Source organism: Bombina bombina, chromosome 2 (genome assembly GCF_027579735.1).
Source record: "Bombina bombina isolate aBomBom1 chromosome 2, aBomBom1.pri, whole genome shotgun sequence".
NCBI classification, from domain to species: Eukaryota; Metazoa; Chordata; class Amphibia; order Anura; family Bombinatoridae; genus Bombina; species Bombina bombina.
In genome coordinates this window covers 1305223120-1305246081 of record NC_069500.1, presented here as the reverse complement: position 1 = coordinate 1305246081, position 22962 = coordinate 1305223120, and the positions used below count along the sequence as shown (strand labels likewise).

General features: G+C 39.2%; 1 protein-coding gene across 1 annotated transcript in view; it reads left to right on the top strand.

Annotated features, from left to right (window-relative positions):
- The window catches only part of STX18 (syntaxin 18), a 523329-nt gene that overhangs the window by 444637 nt on the left and 55730 nt on the right, over positions 1-22962 (top strand). Inside the window, exon 8 of the mRNA XM_053704146.1 lies at positions 11882-11940. Within this exon, the coding sequence (XP_053560121.1) occupies positions 11882-11940 (59 nt within the window). The remainder of the gene's footprint in view (positions 1-11881; positions 11941-22962) is intronic.

The window sequence follows — 22962 nt, the reverse complement described above, 5'->3', positions numbered from 1 at the left end:
ATGGGCTTTTAAAAACGATGCTTCTGTTGAACAGATTTGTAAGGCTGCGACTTGGTCCTCCCTTCATACCTTTTCCAAATTTGATACTTTTGCTTCTTCTGAGGCTATTTTTGGGAGAAAAGTTCTTCAAGCAGTGGTGCCTTCCGTTTTGGTATCTGTCTTGTCCCTCCCATTCATCCGTGTCCTGTTGCTTTGGTATTGTATCCCACAAGTAAGGATGAATCTGTGGACTCGTCGTATCTAGTAGAAGAAAAGGAAATTTATGCTTACCTGATAAATTGATTTATTCTACGATACGACGAGTCCACGGCCCTCCCTGCCATTTTAGACAGATTATATTTTTGTTTTCAAACTTCAGTCACCTCTGCACCTTTTTAGTTTCTCCTTTTTCTTCCTATACCTTTGGTCGAATGACTGGGGGTAGAGTCAAGGGAGGAGCTATATAGACAGCTCTGCTGTGATGCTCTTTGCCACTTCCTGTTAGCAGGAGGATAATATCCCACAAGCAAGGATGAATCCGTGGACTCGTCGTATCGTAGAAGAAATCAATTTATCAGGTAAGCATACATTTCCTTTTTGCTATCTGGCAGAAGTGTTTGCAACAATATTTGATAACAATGTTATACATAGTTGCAAACACTTCTGCCATAGAATGCTAAACACATTTGCACACTCCTAAGTTCCTATCAGCCTACCTAGCTTTACTCTTTAACAAAGGATACCAATAGAAAAAAGCTAATTTGTTGATATAAGTTAATTGGAAAGTTGTTTAAAATTGCATTCTTTATCTGAATCATGAAAGTTAACCCCGTAATGACCAGCACTGCACACTGTATAGCTCTGTTTTTAAGCCTTTAAGGGCCTGAGCTATACCCCTGATATCCTGGTCTATTATCGAGCCTCTGAGCCATGTTTCAGCGCGCCTGTGCTATTTCTGCATGCTTCAGTAGTGAGGCAGTGCAGAAGTATCGGAATGTTGAACATCAGCGTGTATCTCATGCTGCTGCTGCTGCAAGCCAGTATGTGAGGCTAGCCAGCCGCAGTACAGTAACTGTCAAAAAATATAGTTATTCTGTTCTCTACGCTTTGCAGTCAGATGTTTATAATCATTGTATCTGCTTGGCACTAGCACTTACTGAAACCTAGAACATTAAGATCCAGATTACAAGTGGAGCGTTAATTAACCTTAATGTCTCTAGAAGTAAGCTTTTTGTGCTCATTGGGTTGCACTCGTATTATGAGTTGAGAGTAAACTTTTTGCTCGCTAATATGACCCGTGCAAAAAGATGGTTAGAATATCGCATGCGTGTCCACATATTGCCCCATAGAAGTCAATGGAGAATTTTTTTTTGGGAAAAAGCTCCTATCAGCCTAACTTGCTGCGCAAACCCAACAGCATATTCTCATGAAAATATGAATATTTCACATTCCAATGTTCTTCATATAGAAGAATTTGTTCTATTTATTCATAAATACCTATTTCTACATATATATGATTGTATTTTGGTACTATATATATATATATATATATATATATATATATATATATATATATATATATATAGTATAAAACCAAAAAGGTGTATGCACTCCCAACATCAAACACCAACCGCCAGGGTGCTAATAGAAATTTGAATAAAAGTCCTTGAAAATAAGCACTCGCTGGTCTTCTGGCGTCTGTGAAACAAATCTTTTAATGAACAGTGACGTTTTGGTACCAAAAGCGTCGTCAGAAGAAGGGACGCTGTTGGTCCCGAAACGTTACTGTTCATTAAAAGATTTGTTTCACAGACGACAGAAGACCAGCGAGTGCTTATTTTCTGTATATTGCTGATCTTTGAATGGGGATTGTTATTTTGAGACCGCTCTATTCTAGGAGGACTGTTGCGGGATGGGAGGTCATAGTAGCATGGTCCTGCCGTTCGCGGCAAGACCTGCGCTACTGTGATCTGAAAAGCCCTTAACGACCAGCAATGTACAAGGTACATCGCAGTCATTAAGTAAATAAAACATTGGAATGTAAAATATTTACAATAAATATACACTAACACTTTATTAAATATGAATATTGCATAAATTTGTTTTTACATATTTTCATCTACTTAACTGCAAAGGGCTCCATTGCGCGCGCACACACACACACACACACACACACACACACACATACACACACACACACATACACACATATATATATATATATATGTATACATTTGTATTTGTGTTTATATGTGTATATATATATATGTAAGGGAATAACATTTTAATTTATTGTCCCTTTAATAAAGTATTTACAGGTGTGAAAGTTTAAATTCCTGGATAACCGCTCAGATTTAAAGGGACAGTCAACTCAAATTTTTTTTATTGTTTATAAAGATAGGTAATCCCTTTATTACCCATTCCCCAGTTTTGCATAGCCAACACAGTTATAATGCACTTTTTCTTCATAAATGGAAAGAGTCTACAGCTGCATTCATTACTTTTGGGAATTCAGAACCTGGCCACCAGGAGGAGGCAAAGACACCCCAGCCAAAGTCTTAAATACCTCCCCCACTTCCCTCATGACCCAGTCATTCTATGCCTTTCATCCCAGGAGGTTGGCAGAGAAGTGTCAGAAGTTTTTGATTGTCTCTTATGGAGGGTAGTACTCTTTGGCATGGGACTGGAGTTTTAAGTAGTCTTGTCAGCCTCTCAATGAGAGCGTGGGTGAAAGTTAGAGTACGCAGATGCAGGGAGAGTCTTTCTGCGAAACCATCCCGACTCATTAACAGCTCCACGAGCAATCAGCATTGACTAGTTTCTCTGCCTTCTTTTTTCTCTCAAGTCCATGGCAGAAGCGACACTTCCATCTGTCACACTTGAAGGGCCGTGTTCCTGTTCCACGGCGTAGATTCCGGTAAGGTTGTTTCATTTTACTTTCATCATGGATGTATTGTAATTACAACTGTTTATCCGTGAGGGGCTACAATCTTTTGGGGATAACTTTAACTTTGGGTCTCAGTGAGGCTCCTTTTTGTATCTCGGAATCAAGGGTTAATATTTCCTGAGGGGGGTTATTGAACAGGGGGGTTTATAATCATGTTTGTTATGTGATGCTGTCTGCTACTGTGTAGTGTTGCTTCGGCTCATGGCCATTTTGGAACATAACGGCCTATGTCTAATGAGGTCCATTTTTTTATTCAATATCGCAGTTATGGAGGATTCTGATTTTTTGGAGACGGATGTCTCTGATTGAGACTCTACTTCTTGCTAAGAATATGAATTGGCCCAGGTGATACATGCCCATCAGTTATGTTCCGAATGCCATTTTAGAGTGCTCTGTTCCTCGGGATCGGGGAATCAGGTGCCCACTGAGCCATCCACCTCTGGGGATTCTATTTCCCATGAGGCGAGTTCCCTACCACCAACTCTTACTACGCATGCAGGTAACCCAAATTACTTATCCTTCTTCGGGACCGGTGTTTTCTTTTGTCCCGGCGGAGGTATGTTGCGCCTTTCGTTATAGTCTGGCACGCCTTTGTGTTCTACTGAGGCACGTTTTGGCGTTGCTGGAGGATCCCACTCTTAATGGGTCTGGGGATTCTCAGTCTTAATCTTCGACTGGCTTGCTTGCATAGACATAAGGGGATGAAGTAATCTTCTTTTAGTCTTTGTTTTTTCTGCATCCTTTTCCAGTTCTGAGCTTGGAAGTCTCGGACGCCTGATGGGCTAGTCCTGCAGGTCTGTCCGTTCTTCCTGGGCGATAACCTATGGTTTGCCTTATTTTTATTTGGTCTAAAGCTCATGTTGTGTGATGTTTCCTTAGGGAAACTTCGTCTCTGGAATTGATACTCGCGATTTTGTGGTCGCACTGTTTACTTTAAGGACGTACTAGTCTTATGTTCTGTCTGACTGTTCTTTATCCCTCCATCTCGGGGGAGACTCTATGTGGCCTAGACAGTGCTGTGGCCCTTGGTTTCAGGCTGGTCCTGACTGGGTACAAATTAATCTGTCTTTGAGGCCTAGTTCAGACACGTGGCGCCTTTTTATGTCCTGCTGGTCCGGTGAGGGAGCCTAGTGATCACAATATGATTTGTGTTGTTTACTTGTTAGTTTGCAAGCTTCAACTAGCATCCTGAGAGAACTTGATGATCCGTGGTTGCTTAGGGGCATGGGGGATTGGTTCAGTCCTCAATCGCCTTTCAATCTAGTGGGCCGGGACTCCGTTGAGATCCGCGGCATCATGCTCAGTCTTTTCCGATTATTCTGGGAACTAGAGTGTTCCTTCCCGTTGTGGGTTGGAGGCTTGGAGGATTTAGGTCCTTCATACCGCCGTTCTTACGGTTTTGCCTTTCATGGTCTCTTTGGAAGTGTCCTTTTAGGACTTGTTCCTTTTAGAGGCTCTCTTCCTTTGGGTTGAGACTTTCTGGACTTCGTCCGGTTTTTCTGCCATCTTTTGCTGCTTATTTAGGAAATAAAGACCGTGATGCTCTGTCTCCTTTGGGAGTTAGTCGTCTCCATATCAGGGGCAATAGGAGGTGTTGTCTCTTTTTCCAAGCTTTTTGCTTAGGGGATGTTTTTCTGCCTGAGTTTGGGATGCTTTGCATTCATCTCCCTTGGGTGTGGTCCTCTGGAAGGATTATTATCTGAAAGGATTATGGAGACTAGCCTTTCTGTTCTACTCTCTTTCGGGTGGCTCTGTTCTTGTTCTCATTTCCCTTTGTGCTGCCCTTGGGGCCTTTGGGCTCTAGAGAAATTGTGTGACTTTGTTGCGGCCTAGCACCTTGTTGGGGGGGTGTTGACCTCCGGCCAAGGGTGTTCTCTACCCTTTGGGCTGGAAATTACGAGTGAGTCGTGTACCCATTCTCCGGGTTCCCCGATTATCATCCCCTGTGAGGTCTGATTGCTTCAGATGTGGGTATCTTGGGTTCCCTGGGGGTGTCGTTCATTCTAGGATGATTCTGGGTCCAGGGTTCTTGTCTTGGATCCTTCTTGGATGTCTGGAGACTTATGATCCTGTGGACTGGTTCGGGACGACCCAGTTTTTTCAGGGACCCTATGTTGCGACATAGGGGCTAGCTCATTGGGCTTGCAAGCAGGAACGCCAGAGTTCACATCCACCTTCAGGTACTGGTTATAAACCTTAGGGCCTGACTTGTCCTTCGGACAGAGTGTGCTCCTCTCCTTCTCTTTTGAGTGGATAGTTTGTCTTCCTTATGAGCTGGGGTTTCCTCTCTCTGGGGGGTCATTGTCCTGCACTGTGTGTAGAAGGTTGGATCAGGTGACTTATTTCTGTAATGTCAGTATAAGGCCGGGTTATAATACAATATATTTAATAATGGAATCCAATAGAATGCAAGCTCAATCCTATTAGCTGATTGGATCAGCCAATAGAATTGAAGTTCAATCCTATTGGCTGATTGCATCAGCCAATAGGATTTTTTTTACCTTAATTCCGATTGGCTGATAGAATTCTATCAGCCAATCGGAATCTAGGGGACGCCATCTTGGATGACGTCACTTAAAGAGATATTCATTCCGAAGAAGCCGTCGTTTGAAGAGGATGCTCTGCGTCAAATTTCTTGAAGATGGAGCCGCTCCGCGTCGGAAGAATGAAGATAGAAGATGCCGTCTGGATGAAGACTTCTGCCCGTCTGGAGGACCACTTCTGCCGGCTTCGTTGAGGACATCTTGCTGCTTGGATGAAGACTTCTCCCGGTAAGTGAATCTTCGGGGGTTAGTGTTAGGATTTTTTAAGGTTGTAATGGGTGAGTTTATTTTTTAGGTTAGGGCTTTGGGCAGCAATAGAGCTAAATGCCCTTTTAAGGGCAATGCCCATCCAAATGACCTTTTCAGGGCAATGGGGAGCTTAAGTTTTTTTAGTTAGGTTTTTATTTGGGGGGTTGGTTGTGTGGGTGGTGGGTTTTACTGTTGGGGGGTTGTTTGTATTTATTTATTTTTACAGGTAAAAGAGCTGATTTATTTTAGGCAATGCCCCGCAAAAGGCCCTTTTGCGGGGCTATCAGTAGTTTAGTTTAGGCTATAGGTTTTTTATTTTGGGGGGGCTTTTTTTATTTTGATAGGGCTATTAGATTAGGTGTAATTAGTTTAAAGATCTTGTTATTTGTTTTTTATTTTCTGTAATTAAGTGGGGGGGTTGTGATTTAACCAATTTAATTAATTGTAGTGTTAGTGTAACTTAGGTTAGATTTTATTTTACAGGTAAATTTGTATTTATTTTAGCTAGGTAGTTATTAAATAGTTAATAACTATTTAGTAACTATTCTACCTCTTTAAAATAAATACAAACTTGCCTGTAAAATAAAAATAAAGCCTAAGCTAGATACAATGTAACTATTAGTTATATTGTAGCTAGGTTAGGGTTTATTTTACAGGTAAGTATTTAGTTTTAAATAGGAATAATTTAGTTAATGATAGTAATTTTATTTCGATTTATTTAAATTATATTTAAGTTAGGGGGTGTTAGGGTTAGTTTTAGGATTAAAGGGTTAATAAATTTAGAATGGTGGCGGCGATGTTGGGGGCAGCAGATTAGGGGTTAATAAATATAATGTAGGTGGCGGCGATGTCCGGAGCGGAAGATTAGGGGTTAATAAGTATAATGTAGGTGGCAGCGATGTTAGGGGTGGCAGATTAGGGGTTAATAATATTTAACTAGTGTTTGCGAGGCCGGAGTGCGGCGGTTTAGGGGTTAATATGTTTATTCTAGTGGCGCGCGATGTCTGCAGCGGCAGATTAGGGGTTAAAAATTTTATTTTAGTATTTGCGATGCGGGAGGGCCTCGGTTTAGGGGTTAATAGGTAGTTTATGGGTGTTAGTGTACTTTTTAGCACTTTAGTTATGAGTTTTATGCTACAGCGTTGTAGTGTAAAACTCATAACTACTGACTTTAGAATGCAGTACGAATCTTGACAGGATAGGGTGTACCGCTCACTTTTTGGCAAACTCGTAATACCAGCGCTATGGAAGTCCCATAGAAAAAAAGGCTTTACGAACTTTTACGTAAGTCGGTTTGCGGTAAGGCCAAAAAAGTGTGCGGTGACATTATACCTGCAAGACTCGTAATACCAGCGGGCGTAAAAAAGCAGCATTAGGACCTGTTAATGCTGGCGTAAATTCTTTGCATTAGTTAAAATTTATAGACACATTGAATTATATTTATAGAAAACCAGATATGCATCAACACTATACAAGTTTGAACTATTTTAATATGCTATGCAAATATCATAAAAAATTACCTTATTTATTAACCTTATTCACAATTGAATTGCATTACCTCACCACAATGAAATATTACAGTATGGGTCACTAACTCCCAGACAACTATACTTTAACAGTGCTTAGTTAAACAATAGAACAATATACACTCTAATTAAAATACCAGAAGGGATATATATTCTAAATGTAAACAGCCAGTTTATATGCCAATTTATCTAGGCTGAATACATTCTTTAGTAGCAGTAAAGTAAATTCTAATATATATTTTTATATATATATATATATATATATATATATATATATATATATATATATATTTGCAAAAATAAATTACTTAGCACTAATGATTAGTTTAACACTATACCGGACTATGAATGCAAACTAAAAATACTAAATGTTCTTTTAAGCCTATTTATTGCAGCAATAATGAATATATTTGTTTTAAATATTACCTTTATTTAGCAACCTCTTATACTTTACCAGTTAAGCAATGAATAATTCAGCTTCCAGAATTATCAACAAGTCCAATTCACCTCAGAAAAACAAAATAAGTATTTTGCAATGTGAATAAGAAGGGGTACCCAATTTTGCTTATAGTGACCGTATTCCAGGCAGCAATTATCAATCACCAGTTAGCAGAAAAGACAGCCCAGACTATCTCCATACTTGGAGTTAAATTCATGTGATATAACCCCACCCCTTTTTATTCTGTCCCATCATTGGTGAATTGGTTAGGCCCTTAACGAAAGCTCATCCCTCCATTGGTTCACTGGTAATGCATGGTTACTAGGGAAATGCATCTTTGTAAACAGTCAAATCTTTGGCTGTAATTCTCGCATCACAACACCGGGGGCAACATGACAAAAACAAACAGCTTCATTTTCAACACTGCCAACAGAAAATTACAGATTCTTGTATATTTTTAATATGTACACTATAATTTGATATTAATAAACTATGTGTTTAATATTCATAGGACCATATAGTGCTATTTTCTCTGATGACTTCAATACTAGCCATAAGCATATTTTTAATAATCATATTAATAAGCAATTTATGCTGGTAATTATTATCTTAAAATCCATTTAAAAATAGCATTTGGTTATTTTATTCATATAAAACCACAGCATATTTCATATTCAGTACACCTCTTATTGAATGTATAGATTGATGCCCATGACCAACATTCATAGGACATCCTGCTGTCTGCAACACAAAGAAATAATTGTTAGAAATGTCAAACATTCATATATCTATTTGCAATATTGATCAATCTCAGCAAATATTTATCTAATATGTTGCTATTTGTCACTGCTTCTTAGGTCCACAAATACACATTTCTATACCGTATTTAAAATTATACAGGCGGTATTCTAAAAATGAATTTGAGAGTTAAAATGCAAGACGTGCTTTTGCTTAGCTAGTACAGATGTTGATTCAAATACAACAGGGACACATGGCTGGGCAAGATGTGTATGTAGCTCAACAGGGGATCATTTAATAGGTAGTTGGTAAAAGCCACAATTCCTTGAAGATGTTTGTAAATTCAAACATTCTCATAGACGAACCGTCTATAACTTCCCAGGCCTGTGAGTTCATTACTCATCTATGGGCAGGAAGCTCATATATGGGTATACACTTCTGAGGCTCCATCATGTTAATATTACTTTGAAATGGTTCACTGGTCTTATCTATACAGCAGTCTAAGCCTTTGTTCTTTCTTTGAAATGACTGCCTGAGCTTATTAGGCCAAATGTCTTCACTTTGTCCTCACCTAGATGCATTGTAATTTTGCATATTTAGTGAGAGAGGGGGGTTGGTTTACACACAGTGATTTTTGGAGTTTTACCCATGAAATGAATTATTTGGTGTACAATACCATAGATTTATTAAATAATATAAGTATATCTTTGTATATTATTTAATAATACTCAGTTACCTTGACAGACATGTATGTCGCTTGGGCTTGTCCGGTGTTGGAGCAGGATCTGAGATCTGGTGCTCTGCTATTTCGTCCTCAAAGCATTCGAGATACGGTAAGCCTCTTTTGAGGTTTCTTCTTTCTCCACGTTCAAGATTTGTGGGAAGGACTGGCGACTCTTAGATAGCCTGCAACGTTATCATATCTTCAGCTGCTTTCTACTTGCCCTGCAAGTATTTAAGTTTCAGAGTCATTTTTAGATGACTGCTGCGTGCAGTGATTTTGCTTCAGGTGTTGTTCGTCAGATCTATCTGAGCTTGCTGCACGAGGTTTAGTTTCTGAATATTTCGGTATTCTGAGCTACATTTTTGTGACTTGGGTACCTTCGTCTTTAGTTGCTTCTAGAGTGCGGTTGCACTGTGTTAGGTGAAGATCCTCTCTCTGTTTCAGATTCCCGGCCTTATCACGTAGTTTCTGTATTTCTGGGGAGACTGGTTGGGTCTCTGTTAGCCTGACCCGGTTTCTCTGTTTTTTTCTGTGTTTGTGCCCTTTTTTAGATTTTTTTTTCTTGATTTCCTTATGCTCAGCTAGCTCAGCATACTAATGCACTGTGGCTACTCTGCACTGTAGCAAACCAAGGGTTGCAAGTTCGATCCTCAGCAAGGTCTGCTCAGCCTTTCCTCTTTTCAAGGTTGATAAAATGAGCAGCACCTTGAGTCCCTTAAGGGGGATTAGCCGCGCTTTACAAGAACAATCATGTTTTCTCTGTGTCTTTTCTTCTTTGTGAAAGAATCCGGTAGTTTGTTCCCTTTCTTTAGTAAGGGGTGTGTTGTTTGGAGACCGACTGCTGGGCGACGGTGTCTCTTGGAGGCTGTTGACTCAGTCGAGTCTAGTTCCTGCGGTCTCTAGCAAGGCTTGTGGATTATCTGCGGGTCAATGTCCTTGGGCCTTTTCCTTTTTTCAAAGTTGTTCGGACGAAGCAGGATTTTGTTGGGTAGGGGTTTTCAGGCCTGGTGCCCTCAGTGTCCTCTATAGCTTGGGTATTGTTTTCCCAAAAGTAATGAATGCAGCTGTGGACTCTTTCCATTTATAAAACTTAAATTATGCTTACCTGATCATTTTCTTTTCTTCAGATGGAAAGAGTCCACAGCTCCCCGCCCATAATTTTTCGTTGGGGCGTCTGTTATTTTTGTTCTTCTGGCACCTTTTCACCCTGATATTTATTCTACTGTTCCTTGTTCCTTCGGCAGAATGACTGGGGGATGAGGGAAGTGGGGGAGGTATTTAAGCCTTTGGCTGGGGTGTCTTTGCCTCCTCCTGGTGGCCAGGTTCTGAATTCCCAAAAGTAATGAATGCAGCTGTTGACTCTTTCCATCTGAAGAAAAGAAAAATATCAGGTAAGCATAATTTAAGTTTTTACCTCTGTGATTTCCTTGTATTTAAGCTTTTTCTGACAGCCCCCTCATGACATGACTTTTTATTTATTATCTATTGACTTGCATTTTATACAATTAGTGCAGTGTCTACCACAACTCACGGGCGTGAGCACAATGTAATCTATATGGCTCAAATGAATTAGCACTCCCCTGTTGTGAAAAGCTAATAAAAAAATAAAAAAGCATGTGATAAGAGGCTGTCTTTAGTGACTTAGAAACAGGCAAATATTTAGAGGTTTAAAGGATATAAAGTATATTAATATAACAATGTTGGTTGTGCAAAGCTGGGGAATGGGTAGTAAAGCCGTTTATCTATCTTTTTAAACAATAACAATGTTGGTGTTAGCTGTCCCTTTAACTATTTCTGTGTGAACATAGTAAGACATATATTTACTTGTTTATATATGGCTCACTTATTAGCCTTTTTGTTTGTTTTGTATTTTTTACTGTAGTCTTTAAACAGCTTAATTAGATAATTAGGAAGTTAATTTATTTGTACACTTTCCAGTTAATGTTGTTAATTTGTAGCTTGTGAATTAGCCATTTAGATAGTTAGCTATCCACCAAATAAGAAGCACTCCAGGGTATTAGCGTAAATAAAAGTTCAGGGTAAAAAGCTAATTGTATTCAATTTTCTACAAAGTGAGGGACAGTTGAGCTCACTGTTGCTTCTTGCTTCACATACTTTTGGCAGTTTGGAGCTTTGCTGATTTTGCAATACATAAAGTTTTTGATCTTTGACAAATAAATTGAAGAAAACATGGATTTTCAAACATATGCAATGCATGCTGATTGTAAGAGTATTTGTAATACAACTTCAAACTCAAGTCTGGTGGCACTGGTTAGCCAAGGGGACACTCTCCTCCTCAGACTCTAACAGTGATATGTCTTCTTAAGGAAACAGTAAACACCTTGTATTTGCAAGTTGTGTTGCAGTAGAATAGTAAAGCTGCCAATTCTAAATGTTTTAAAAACAACAAAGTAACATTTTCAATAGCCTAACTCCACCTGCCAATTGCCTTATTTGGAGAAGCCAATCTGGTCTTGAGTCTGTAGACAACAAGGCAAACCACAGTCATAATGTTAATATAAAATACATTGTTTTGCAGTAGGTATCAGATAAAGCCAAATAGGGAATTCTATGTAGCGCTAAGACTGAGATAGTGATCATTTTTGCTAAATTTGAATACCATATTAGGGTTTCTTATATCCAGCCGGGGCTGTAAGAAAAACGGTGTAAATAAACTGGTAATTTTAAAGCATTGAAAGAATATTTTGCTTATTTTTTGTGCATTTTGTTTGACAGTTTGAACAAGAAAACCAGAGACTTGTCAGTGAGATGAACAGCCTATTCGATGAAGTAAGGTAAATTTGTGTAAAGTTCTTCCTTTTATCACTATGTTTAAATGTATTGTAACTTCTCAATTAGATGGCTCGAAATAAAGCACTGAAACTACCTCTACTCATGGTAAGTTAATGGAAGTCCATAAGCGCTTTACACTAAAATGGGGGTTTGTATGATGGTGTTATAGCCATTATCTGTAACCATCATGTGTTAAAATCCCCCCAAAAAAATTATTTCATGGTGTAACTAGAATCTACAAACAGGGTTCACAACCATGAAAAGAGTAAATAAGACTGCTTTCAACAGTGACATTTTTATTTGTGTGTATACATTGAACATTAAATTATACATCATACATATATACATTATTATGACTATTTAGTGATGAATGGAATAAAAAGTTCTTTATTATCGGATATTTTAGGTGTCTCTTTTTTTATTAACAGTTCTTTTCTATCTTTTAATTTTATTTCCTCTTGAATTGCTATAATATCTGTTTCTTTGTATCCTCTGGCTAGAAATGTATCCTTTAAAATCTCTGATTGTTTGTCGAAATCCTTGTCACTACTACAATTTTTTCGAATTCTTAATAACTGTACCTTAGGGATATTGTTTTTCCACTTCTGGTAGTGGCAGCTGGTCTGATGTATATAGTTGTTGGCGTCTATGGCCTTAAAGTGTGTTCTGGTATTGATAGTATTATTGGAGATGTATATTTCTAAATCCAAAAAGCTTATTTTTTCATTGCTGATTTCACTTGTAAATTTAAGATTTGTATTAATAGTATTCATTTCTGCTATAAATTCTGTAAATTCTCAATTGACTTCCTTTCCAGATTAATACTATATAATCGATATAGCGTCTATGCAGGACCGGATTTGCCGCAAGTATGCTTGATTCTAAAAAAAATTCTCCCACAGCCCCATAAAGAGGTTTGCATAACTTGGGGCAAATCTGGTCCCCATTGCTGTTCCACAGTTTTCTATATAAAATTCATTATTATAACTGAAATAATTATGTGTTAATATGAAATTAATACACTCCAAAATTAATGATTTCTGGAGAGGTTTAACAGAGTCATCTTTATCTAGAAAGTGTTTTACTGCCTCTAATCCATCTTTATGTAAAATACACGAAAAGAGAGATGCTACGTGGCATGTTCCAAACCAATAGTTATCTTCCCATTTCATATTCTCTACCAATTTTAGTACTTCTGTGGAAACTTTTAGAAATGAAGGTAAATTCTTGACGTATTTCTGTAGATATACATCAATATATTCAGAGATATTTGAAGTAATGGAATTGATTGCCGACACTATCGGTCTACCTGGTGGTGCAACCAGTGATTTATGAATCTTTGGAAGACAGTACAGTAATGGTATTTTTGGTGTTACTATTAGTAAATCATCTCTTTCTTTTTTGTTTAATATCCCCTCTGTACTTGCCTTATCTAGAATCTCTTTTAATTGTACATTAAATTGTGTTGTGGGATTTTTTGCTAATTTACTATACGTATCAATATCTCCCAGAATAGTTTCACACATTTTATCATAATCTACATGATTAAGGATAACTATACCCCCCCCCCCTTTGTCTGCCGGCTTCAGCACTATGTTTTCATTTTGTTCCTAATCTCTAATGGTTTTAAGTTGTTTTCCTGTGAGATTGTTATGTACATTGTTAATTTTTTCATCTTTAATATTTTTAATGTCCCTAGTTATCAAATGTTTTAATGGCATGAACCTTATCATGTTTTTGGTCAAAAGATTATTTCTTCTTCAAATTAGAATGTATATAGCTACCTGTGCAAGCTGATCCCAAATAGATCCAGAAATGAAGTTATTGTCAAAGGGTTTATTTTAATATTCAACGTTTTACTATGGAGTTAAGATATAGATATTTACATATATAACTTCAAATTCCATGCCTTCCTACGCCACTAAAAGCTAATTCACTCTCATCATTTGCTGCCTCACCTATTGCAACCTATTACTAACTGGCCTTGCATGCTCCTGCTTTCTTTTCTTTTTAAAGGGATACTAAACCCATTTTTTTTTCTTTACTGATTCTGATAGAGCATGCAAATTTAAACAACTTTCTAATTGACTCCTATTATCAAATTTTCTTCGTTCTCTTGCTATCTTTATTTGAAAAGCAGAAATTTAAAGCTTAGGAGCTGGCTTATTTTTGGTTCAGCGTCTTGGTAGCGCTTGTTGATTAGTGGCTTAAATGTAGCCACCAATAAGCAAGCGCTATCCAGGGTGCTGAACCTAAAATTTGGGTTTAGTATCCCTTTAAAGGACCAGTAAAAACAGTAGATTTGCATAATCGGCAAATGCACGATAAAAAGACAATGAAATAGCACTTGGTCTGAACTTAGTCTGAGTAGTAGATTTTTTTCTGACAAAGTTGTCTTTTTCTACTCCTCCTTTATCATCTGACAGCCATCAGCCAATCACAAATGCTTACACGTATATTCTGTGAATTTTTACACATGCTCAGAAAGAGTTGGTGATTTAAAAATTGTAAATATATAAAGACTGTGCACATTTTGTTAATGGAAATAAACGGGAAAGTTGTTTAAAATTGCATGATCTATCTGAATTATGAAAGTTTAATTTTGACTTGAGTGTCCCTTTAAATTCCTCAGTCAGACTCATTTTTCTCACCGACCATTTATTAGTAGCCGATCCTCCAATATGGTCTCTTTACTGGCCTTGATAGCCAGCAGAATAAAATTCCTAACCCTAATCCCTTTGTAACGCTACACACTCCATCTACACTCAACTTGTGATTTATTTTTGACACTCATTTTACTCTTTCAGAAAACCCCACCACCATGATCTTCATACCTCCCGAAAACCTCAATTATCCAAAGTAACATATCACTTGCTGAAAGCATTTTCCACAAAAAAATAAATGCCAAAACAACGGGCCACAATCTAAAGTTAGAGAGTAGCAGATTCAGGAGAAATGTGAGGAAGCATTTTTTTACAGAAAGGGTGGTGGATTCATGGAATAAACTTCCAATTGAGGTGGTAAACACAAAGACTGTAATCGAATTCAGAACATGCATAAGGCTATTCTAAGAAAAAGTAACATGTAATATGGGTAGACTTGATGGGCCTTTTTGGTTCTTATCTACCTTCAAATTCTATGTTTCAATGTAAAAGCACAGGCTCTAATTCTATAACAAACCTTCCATTCTCCTTATGTTCAGACCACCAATAGTCATTTGTCTCTACCATCCAAATTAAACACCCACTTTTTAGGCTCTTAACTCCTTTGTCAATATGTTAATTTATGTCTGGTTTTGCTGTCATACCAGTTTATTGCACCTTTGTATAGTGCTGTGTAATGTGGTGGCATGTTATGAATAAAGCATAATAATAATATTTTAAACTAAAAGCAAAAGTAATTCAAATTAACCAAAATTGTCTGCAATTAGATAGAATATTAAAAACTCTTAGAGGTAAAGTAAACCTAATATAATAGTGCAATACAATCTTTAGGGCCAGTAATATGTTATGTTTTATTTTAATTATTAGCAAGCAGTTTAGCCAATCAGAAGGCAACTGCTTGTCCCAGTGCTTTCTCAGCATGCTCACACAGTGCAATTCACTCTTTCTGACAGCAAATTTATAATTAGATTAGATTGTTGGGTAGGGGCAATTTTAGTCAGCAGAATGCAGGCAGAAAGGAGTTTAAATTAGTTAGGACTAATGGTTGCAAAGAGCCTAACAATGTTTCATAGGAAACGGTATTGCCAAATCATTTTGAAATTCACACAGGTGCTTGCTATTCCAAATCACACAAAGCAGCATAAATAACAGGTGTATATTGTCACTTATGCCACACCTGGAGCATAGATTGTTGCAGGAAACGAAATACATGCTTGCATTCTTCATGCCTTCAGCAGGCTTACTGAAGGCATATTGTGTGAAATTGCTTTTCAGAAAACAAGCTGACTTGTCACGCTCATGCTAATTCATACCGCTACAAAAGTTCTACATCTGCTTGCTGGCGAATGACATTGTGAAAACAGCCAAGACAGTGGGTCACACAGAAAAAAAAGTACATGTGTTTTATGACAGTAATCCTTTATTTGAGCACCCGACAACAGCAATTACACAAAACTGAAGTATAAACAGATGAAAGGAAACAGATTTACACATTTATACAACACGTGATTGAATGAAAACGTGGTTTATAAGCAAAAACTCAAGTATTTATATGGTTTTCTTGGTTTCCACTTGCAGAGCTAAACAAAGCATGGCTGTCTTGAAGTGTATGGATGCAAATTATAGGAAAGAACTCTTAAAAAGGCATCATTTCTTTCATGTAATTAGCAAGAGTCCATGAGCTAGTGACGTATGGGATATACATTCCTACCAGGAAGGGCAAAGTTTCCCAAACCTCAAAATGCCTATAAATACACCCCTCACCACACCCACAAATCAGTTTTACAAACTTTGCCTCCTGTGGAGGTGGTGAAGTAAGTTTGTGCTAGATTCTACGTTGATATGCGTTCCGCAGCAGGTTGGAGCCCGGTTTTCCTCTCAGCGTGCAGTGAATGTCAGAGGGATGTGAGGAGAGTATTGCCTATTTGAATTCAATGATCTCCTTCTACGGGGTCTATTTCATAGGTTCTCTGTTATCGGTCGTAGAGATTCATCTCTTACCTCCCTTTTCAGATCGACGATATACTCTTATATATACCATTACCTCTACTGATTCTCGTTTCAGTACTGGTTTGGCTTTCTACTACATGTAGATGAGTGTCCTGGGGTAAGTAAGTCTTATTTTCTGTGACACTCTAAGCTATGGTTGGGCACTTTTATATAAAGTTCTAAATAAATGTGTTTAAACATTTATTTGCCTTGATTCAGGATGTTCAACGTTCCTTATTTTCAGACAGTCAGTTTCATATTTGGGATAATGCATATGAATAATTAAATTTTTTCTTACCTTAAAATTTGACTTTTTTTCCTGTGGGCTGTTAGGCTCGCGGGGGCTGAAAATGCTTCATTTTATTGCGTCATTCTTGGCGCGGACTTTCTTGGCGCAAACATTTTCTTGTCATTTCCGGCGTTATACGTGTCGCCGGAAGTTGCGTCATTTTTTTGACGTTTTTGCGCCAAAAAATGTCGGCGTTACCGGATGTGGCGCCATTTTTGGCGCCAAAAGCATTTAGGCGCCAAATAATGTGGGCGGCTTTTTTTGGCGCTAAAAAATTCGAGCGTCGTTGTTGTCTCCACAATATTTAAGTCTCATTATTTATTGCTTCTGGTTGCTAGAAGCTTGTTCATTGGCATTTTTTTCCCATTCCTGAAACTGTCATTTAAGGAATTTGATCAATTTTGCTTTATATGTTGTTTTTTCTATTACATATTGCAAGATGTCTCAAATGGACTCTGAATCAGAAGCCACTTTTGGAAAAACGCTTAACTGAGTATCAGTTCTACCAAAGCTAAGTTCATTTATTTTTAATGTTATAAATGTTTATCTTTAGCTATGGTTTGTAATAAGATATTATGTTATACTTTTACATGCGGAATCCATTAGTATTTATGCTTTATATATTTTCTTTTCTTACAAGAAATATTTAGAAGACTTCTAAGAAATATTTTTCTGATTCTATGTTAAAGGCTTTGTCTGACTTCGTGCCTTCTAATAAAATTTTTAGGTCTTTTTCACTTCTTTTTTTAATTATTGAAGTTTCAAATGACCAACAACATACTGATTTATCCTTCTCTGATGATGTTTTTTTCAGAAATTTTCTTCATCAGATTTTGACACTAACAAATTTACTTTTTTATTATTTTTCAATTATTAAAGTACATTTGTTCTTTGTTGGAAAGGTGTTGATTATTTTGGATATTAAGGTAACTAGTTCTTTAAGACTAGCTGACATTATTTCTGCCTATTTTTCTCCAACATAGGTGTGTCCGGTCCACGGCGTCATCCTTACTTGTGGGATATTCTCTTCCCCAACAGGAAATGGCAAAGAGCCCAGCAAAGCTGGTCACATGATCCCTCCTAGGCTCCGCCTACCCCAGTCATTCTCTTTGCCGTTGTACAGGCAACATCTCCACGGAGATGGCTTAGAGTTTTTTAGTGTTTAACTGTAGTTTTTATTATTCAATCAAGAGTTTGTTATTTTGAAATAGTGCTGGTATGTACTATTTACTCAGAAACAGAAAAGAGATGAAGATTTCTGTTTGTATGAGGAAAATGATTTTAGCAACCGTAACTAAAATCCATGGCTGTTCCACACAGGACTGTTGAGAGCAATTAACTTCAGTTGGGGGAACAGTGTGCAGTCTCTTGCTGCTTGAGGTATGACACATTCTAACAAGACGATGTAATGCTGGAAGCTGTCATTTTCCCTATGGGATCCGGTAAGCCATGTTTATTACGATCGTAAATAAGGGCTTCACAAGGGCTTATTAAGACTGTAGACTTTTTCTGGGCTAAATCGATTCATTATTAACACATATTTAGCCTTGAGGAATCATTTTATCTGGGTATTTTGATATAATAATATCGGCAGGCACTGTATTAGACACCTTATTCCTTAGGGGCTTTCCCAAAGCATAAGCAGAGCCTCATTTTCGCGCCGGTGTGGCGCACTTGTTTTTGAGAGGCATGGCATGCAGTCGCATGTGAGAGGAGCTCTGATACTTAGAAAAGACTTTCTGAAGGCGTCATTTGGTATCGTATTCCCCTTTGGGCTTGGTTGGGTCTCAGCAAAGCAGATACCAGGGACTGTAAAGGGGTTAAAGTTTAAAACGGCTCCGGTTCCGTTATTTTAAGGGTTAAAGCTTCCAAATTTGGTGTGCAATACTTTTAAGGCTTTAAGACACTGTGGGGAAAATTTGATAAATTTTGAACAATTCCTTCATGTTTTTTCGCAATTGCAGTAATTAAGTGTGTTCAGTTTAAAATTTAAAGTGACAGTAACGGTTTTATTTTAAAACGTTTTGTACTTTGTTATCAAGTTTATGCCTGTTTAACATGTCTGAACTACCAGATAGACTGTGTTCTGAATGTGGGGAAGCCAGAATTCCTATTCATTTAAATAAATGTGATTTATGTGATAATGACAATGATGCCCAAGATGATTCCTCAAGTGAGGGGAGTAAGCATGGTACTGCATCATTCCCTCCTTCGTCTACACGAGTCTTGCCCACTCAGGAGGCCCCTAGTACATCTAGCGCGCCAATACTCCTTACTATGCAACAATTAACGGCTGTAATGGATAATTCTGTCAAAAACATTTTAGCCAAAATAAACACTTGTCAGCGTAAGCGCGGCTGCTCTGTTTTAGATACTGAAGAGCATGACGACGCTGATATTAATATCTCTGAAGGGCCCCTAACCCAGTCTGATGGGGCCAGGGAGGTTTTGTCTGAGGGAGAAATTACTGATTCAGGGAACATTTCTCAACAGGCTGAACCTGATGTGATTGCATTTAAATTTAAGTTGGAACATCTCCGCATTCTGCTTAAGGAGGTATTATCCACTCTGGATGATTGTGACAAGTTGGTCATCCCAGAGAAACTATGTAAAATGGACAAGTTCCTAGAGGTGCCGGGGCTCCCAGAAGCTTTTCCTATACCCAAGCGGGTGGCGGACATTGTTAATAAAGAATGGGAGAGGCCCGGTATTCCTTTCGTCCCTCCCCCCATATTTAAAAAATTGTTTCCTATGGTCGACCCCAGAAAGGACTTATGGCAGACAGTCCCCAAGGTCGAGGGAGCGGTTTCCACTTTAAACAAACGCACCACTATACCCATAGAGGATAGTTGTGCTTTCAAAGATCCTATGGATAAAAAATTAGAAGGTTTGCTTAAAAAGATGTTTGTTCAGCAGGGTTACCTTCTACAACCAATTTCATGCATTGTCCCTGTCGCTACAGCCGCATGTTTCTGGTTCGATGAGCTGATAAAGGCGGTCGATAGTGATTCTCCTCCTTATGAGGAGATTATGGACAGAATCAATGCTCTCAAATTGGCTAATTCTTTCACCCTCGACGCCACTTTGCAATTGGCTAGGTTAGCGGCTAAGAATTCTGGGTTTGCTATTGTGGCGCGCAGAGCGCTTTGGTTGAAATCTTGGTCGGCTGATGCGTCTTCCAAGAACAAGCTACTTAACATTCCTTTCAAGGGGAAAACGCTGTTTGGCCCTGACTTGAAAGAGATTATCTCTGATATCACTGGGGGTAAGGGCCACGCCCTTCCTCAGGATCGGCCTTTCAAGGCAAAAAATAAACCTAATTTTCGTCCCTTTCGTAGAAACGGACCAGCCCAAGGTGCTACGTCCTCTAAGCAAGAGGGTAATACTTCTCAAGCCAAGCCAGCTTGGAGACCAATGCAAGGCTGGAACAAGGGAAAGCAGGCCAAGAAACCTGCCACTGCTACCAAGACTGCATGAAATGTTGGCCCCCGATCCGGGACCGGATCTGGTGGGGGGCAGACTCTCTCTCTTCGCTCAGGCTTGGGCAAGAGATGTTCTGGATCCTTGGGCGCTAGAAATAGTCTCCCAAGGTTATCTTCTGGAATTCAAGGGACTTCCCCCAAGGGGGAGGTTCCACAGGTCTCAGTTGTCTTCAGACCACATAAAAAGACAGGCATTCTTACATTGTGTAGAAGACCTGTTAAAAATGGGAGTGATTCATCCTGTTCCATTAAGAGAACAAGGGATGGGGTTCTACTCCAATCTGTTCATAGTTCCCAAAAAAGAGGGAACGTTCAGACCAATCTTAGATCTCAAGATCTTAAACAAGTTTCTCAAGGTTCCATCGTTCAAGATGGAAACCATTCGAACTATTCTTCCTTCCATCCAGGAAGGTCAATTCATGACCACGGTGGATTTAAAGGATGCGTATCTACATATTCCTATCCACAAGGAACATCATCGGTTCCTAAGGTTCGCATTCCTGGACAAACATTACCAGTTCGTGGCGCTTCCTTTCGGATTAGCCACTGCTCCAAGGATTTTCACAAAGGTACTAGGGTCCCTTCTAGCTGTGCTAAGACCAAGGGGCATTGCTGTAGTACCTTACTTGGACGACATTCTGATTCAAGCGTCGTCCCTTCCTCAAGCAAAGGCTCACACGGACATCGTCCTGGCCTTTCTCAGATCTCACGGATGGAAAGTGAACGTGGAAAAGAGTTCTCTATCCCCGTCAACAAGGGTTCCCTTCTTGGGAACAATTATAGACTCCTTAGAAATGAGGATTTTTCTAACAGAGGCCAGAAAAACAAAACTTCTAGACTCTTGTCGGATACTTCATTCCGTTCCTCTTCCTTCCATAGCTCAGTGCATGGAAGTGATCGGGTTGATGGTAGCGGCAATGGACATAGTTCCTTTTGCGCGCATTCATCTAAGACCATTACAACTGTGCATGCTCAGTCAGTGGAATGGGGACTATACAGACTTGTCTCCGAAGATACAAGTAAATCAGAGGACCAGAGACTCACTCCGTTGGTGGCTGTCCCTGGACAACCTGTCACAAGGGATGACATTCCGCAGACCAGAGTGGGTCATTGTCACGACCGACGCCAGTCTGATGGGCTGGGGCGCGGTCTGGGGATCCCTGAAAGCTCAGGGTCTTTGGTCTCGGGAAGAATCTCTTCTACCGATAAATATTCTGGAACTGAGAGCGATATTCAATGCTCTCAAGGCTTGGCCTCAGCTAGCGAGGGCCAAGTTCATACGGTTTCAATCAGACAACATGACAACTGTTGCGTACATCAACCATCAGGGGGGAACAAGGAGTTCCCTAGCGATGGAAGAAGTGACCAAAATCATTCTATGGGCGGAGTCTCACTCCTGCCACCTGTCTGCTATCCACATCCCAGGAGTGGAAAATTGGGAAGCGGATTTTCTGAGTCGTCAGACATTGCATCCGGGGGAGTGGGAACTCCATCCGGAAATCTTTGCCCAAGTCACTCAGCTGTGGGGCATTCCAGACATGGATCTGATGGCCTCTCGTCAGAACTTCAAAGTTCCTTGCTACGGGTCCAGATCCAGGGATCCCAAGGCGGCTCTAGTGGATGCACTAGTAGCACCTTGGACCTTCAAACTAGCTTATGTGTTCCCGCCTTTTCCTCTCATCCCCAGGCTGGTAGCCAGGATCAATCAGGAGAGGGCGTCGGTGATCTTGATAGCTCCTGCGTGGCCACGCAGGACTTGGTATGCAGATCTGGTGAATATGTCATCGGCTCCACCTTGGAAGCTACCTTTGAGACGAGACCTTCTTGTTCAGGGTCCGTTCGAACATCCGAATCTGGTTTCACTCCAGCTGACTGCTTGGAGATTGAACGCTTGATTTTATCGAAGCGAGGGTTCTCAGATTCTGTTATCGATACTCTTGTTCAGGCCAGAAAGCCTGTAACTAGAAAGATTTACCACAAAATTTGGAAAAAATATATCTGTTGGTGTGAATCTAAAGGATTCCCTTGGGACAAGGTTAAGATTCCTAGGATTCTATCCTTCCTTCAAGAAGGATTGGAAAAAGGATTATCTGCAAGTTCCCTGAAGGGACAGATTTCTGCCTTGTCGGTGTTACTTCACAAAAAACTGGCTGCTGTGCCAGATGTTCAAGCTTTTGTTCAGGCTCTGGTTAGAATTAAGCCTGTTTACAAACCTTTGACTCCTCCTTGGAGTCTCAATTTAGTTCTTTCAGTTCTTCAGGGGGTTCCGTTTGAACCCTTGCATTCCGTTGATATTAAATTATTATCTTGGAAAGTTTTGTTTTTAGTTGCAATTTCTTCTGCCAGAAGAGTTTCAGAATTATCTGCTCTGCAGTGTTCTCCTCCTTATCTGGTGTTCCATGCAGATAAGGTGGTTTTACGTACTAAACCTGGTTTTCTTCCAAAAGTTGTTTCTAACAAAAACATTAACCAGGAGATTATCGTACCTTCTCTGTGTCCGAAACCAGTTTCAAAGAAGGAACGTTTGTTGCACAATTTGGATGTTGTTCGCGCTCTAAAATTCTATTTAGATGCTACAAAGGATTTTAGACAAACATCTTC